Source organism: Wolffia australiana, chromosome 1 (assembly GCF_029677425.1).
Source record: "Wolffia australiana isolate 7733 chromosome 1, ASM2967742v1".
Lineage (NCBI taxonomy): Eukaryota > Viridiplantae > Streptophyta > Magnoliopsida > Alismatales > Araceae > Wolffia > Wolffia australiana.
This window is the reverse complement of record NC_135835.1, coordinates 15,420,001-15,421,022: the sequence shown is the minus strand read 5'-3', so window position 1 is coordinate 15,421,022 and position 1,022 is coordinate 15,420,001. Positions and strand designations below refer to the sequence as shown.

At 50.4% G+C, this 1,022-nt stretch overlaps 1 protein-coding gene across 4 annotated transcripts in view; it reads left to right on the top strand.

The window, feature by feature from the left end:
- The first annotated feature begins 650 nt into the window (after positions 1–650).
- Positions 651–1,022, top strand: part of LOC144708247 (cyclic dof factor 1-like) — a 2,637-nt gene continuing 2,265 nt past the window's right edge. The window contains exon 1 of one of the 4 annotated variants that reach the window (XM_078581512.1): positions 651–958. Coding sequence is in view for 2 of the 4 variants with exons in the window: in XM_078581504.1 (XP_078437630.1) it covers positions 845–964 (120 nt within the window). In the remaining 2 variants the exon portion in view is untranslated. Of the gene's footprint in view, positions 965–1,022 lie in introns of all 4 variants that reach the window. The other 3 variants (XM_078581509.1, XM_078581506.1, XM_078581504.1) reach the window with 3 other exon arrangements.

The window sequence follows — 1,022 nt, the reverse complement described above, 5'->3', positions numbered from 1 at the left end:
GGACCAGGACCACCCGACCAAGATATAAAATCCCTTCGTCCTTCAGTTTCAGTCTTCCATTCAATCCAGCCCCCCGGACAGCAACAGGACGAAACTGGAGACAAATGACAGACCGAAATGCCGTTCCACCCCGTTCCGTCATCCTGATCTCGACCCAGGGCAAGAGAGCCTAAAGGGAAGGAAATGAACCACTCCAGGCTTGGGGAATACATTTCCCCTGAAATAAAAAAATTAATCAAATGGGCAAAACCCCAAAGCCAAAAATGGGCTACAATCAAGCCTAAGAAAATAACAGAATAACACAATAACAAGAAATCAGCCTAAATAAGACAATACTAGAGTTCTGGATAAGACCAAACCAGGAAAGAAAAGTCTGCAGACGACCCTTCAGACTTTCCAAAGGGCGGCACTATTACACCCCAGGATCGAATCCCAACCGTCCAAACGGTGGGCCCTGAACTCACGGTCACGGAGAAAGCGGCCGTCAACGTGGCGATAACCCATTTAATGAGGGGCAAAGTGGAGTTTTCGCAAAGAGGGGATGCCAAGTGGAAGCCAAGCTGGCGCCCACGTGGGCGCGGCGTGTGAGGGATTGCCACGTGGCGAACGGCGGTTCTATCTGATTCGCCACCCAGCTCGTTTCTAAGGGCGGTAGGCTCGTCGTTTTCGCCGAAGAGCATGCCTTTTTCGCCGGCTTCTTCTCTCCATGACCTTTCTCTTCCTCGCTTTCCGACCTTCTTCTCCGCCGGTCTGGAAGCGCTCTTTTTCTCTTTCTCTTTCTCTTTCTCTTTCTCTCCTCTGCAATCCGTCTCTTTCAGCTCGGATGATGGCTGAATGACCGCCAATGGCGGAGCCGCGAGATCCCGCTATTAAGCTCTTCGGCAGAACCATTCCTCTGCCCGAAGCCTCGCCCTCGGAGACTCGATTTCTTGAAGACGACCTCAGCGAGGAGATTAAGGTTTGGGTCGGTTATCTGAACTTGGATTTCCTTTTTTTTTAAAGAAAAGTTTTTCCTGTTGTTT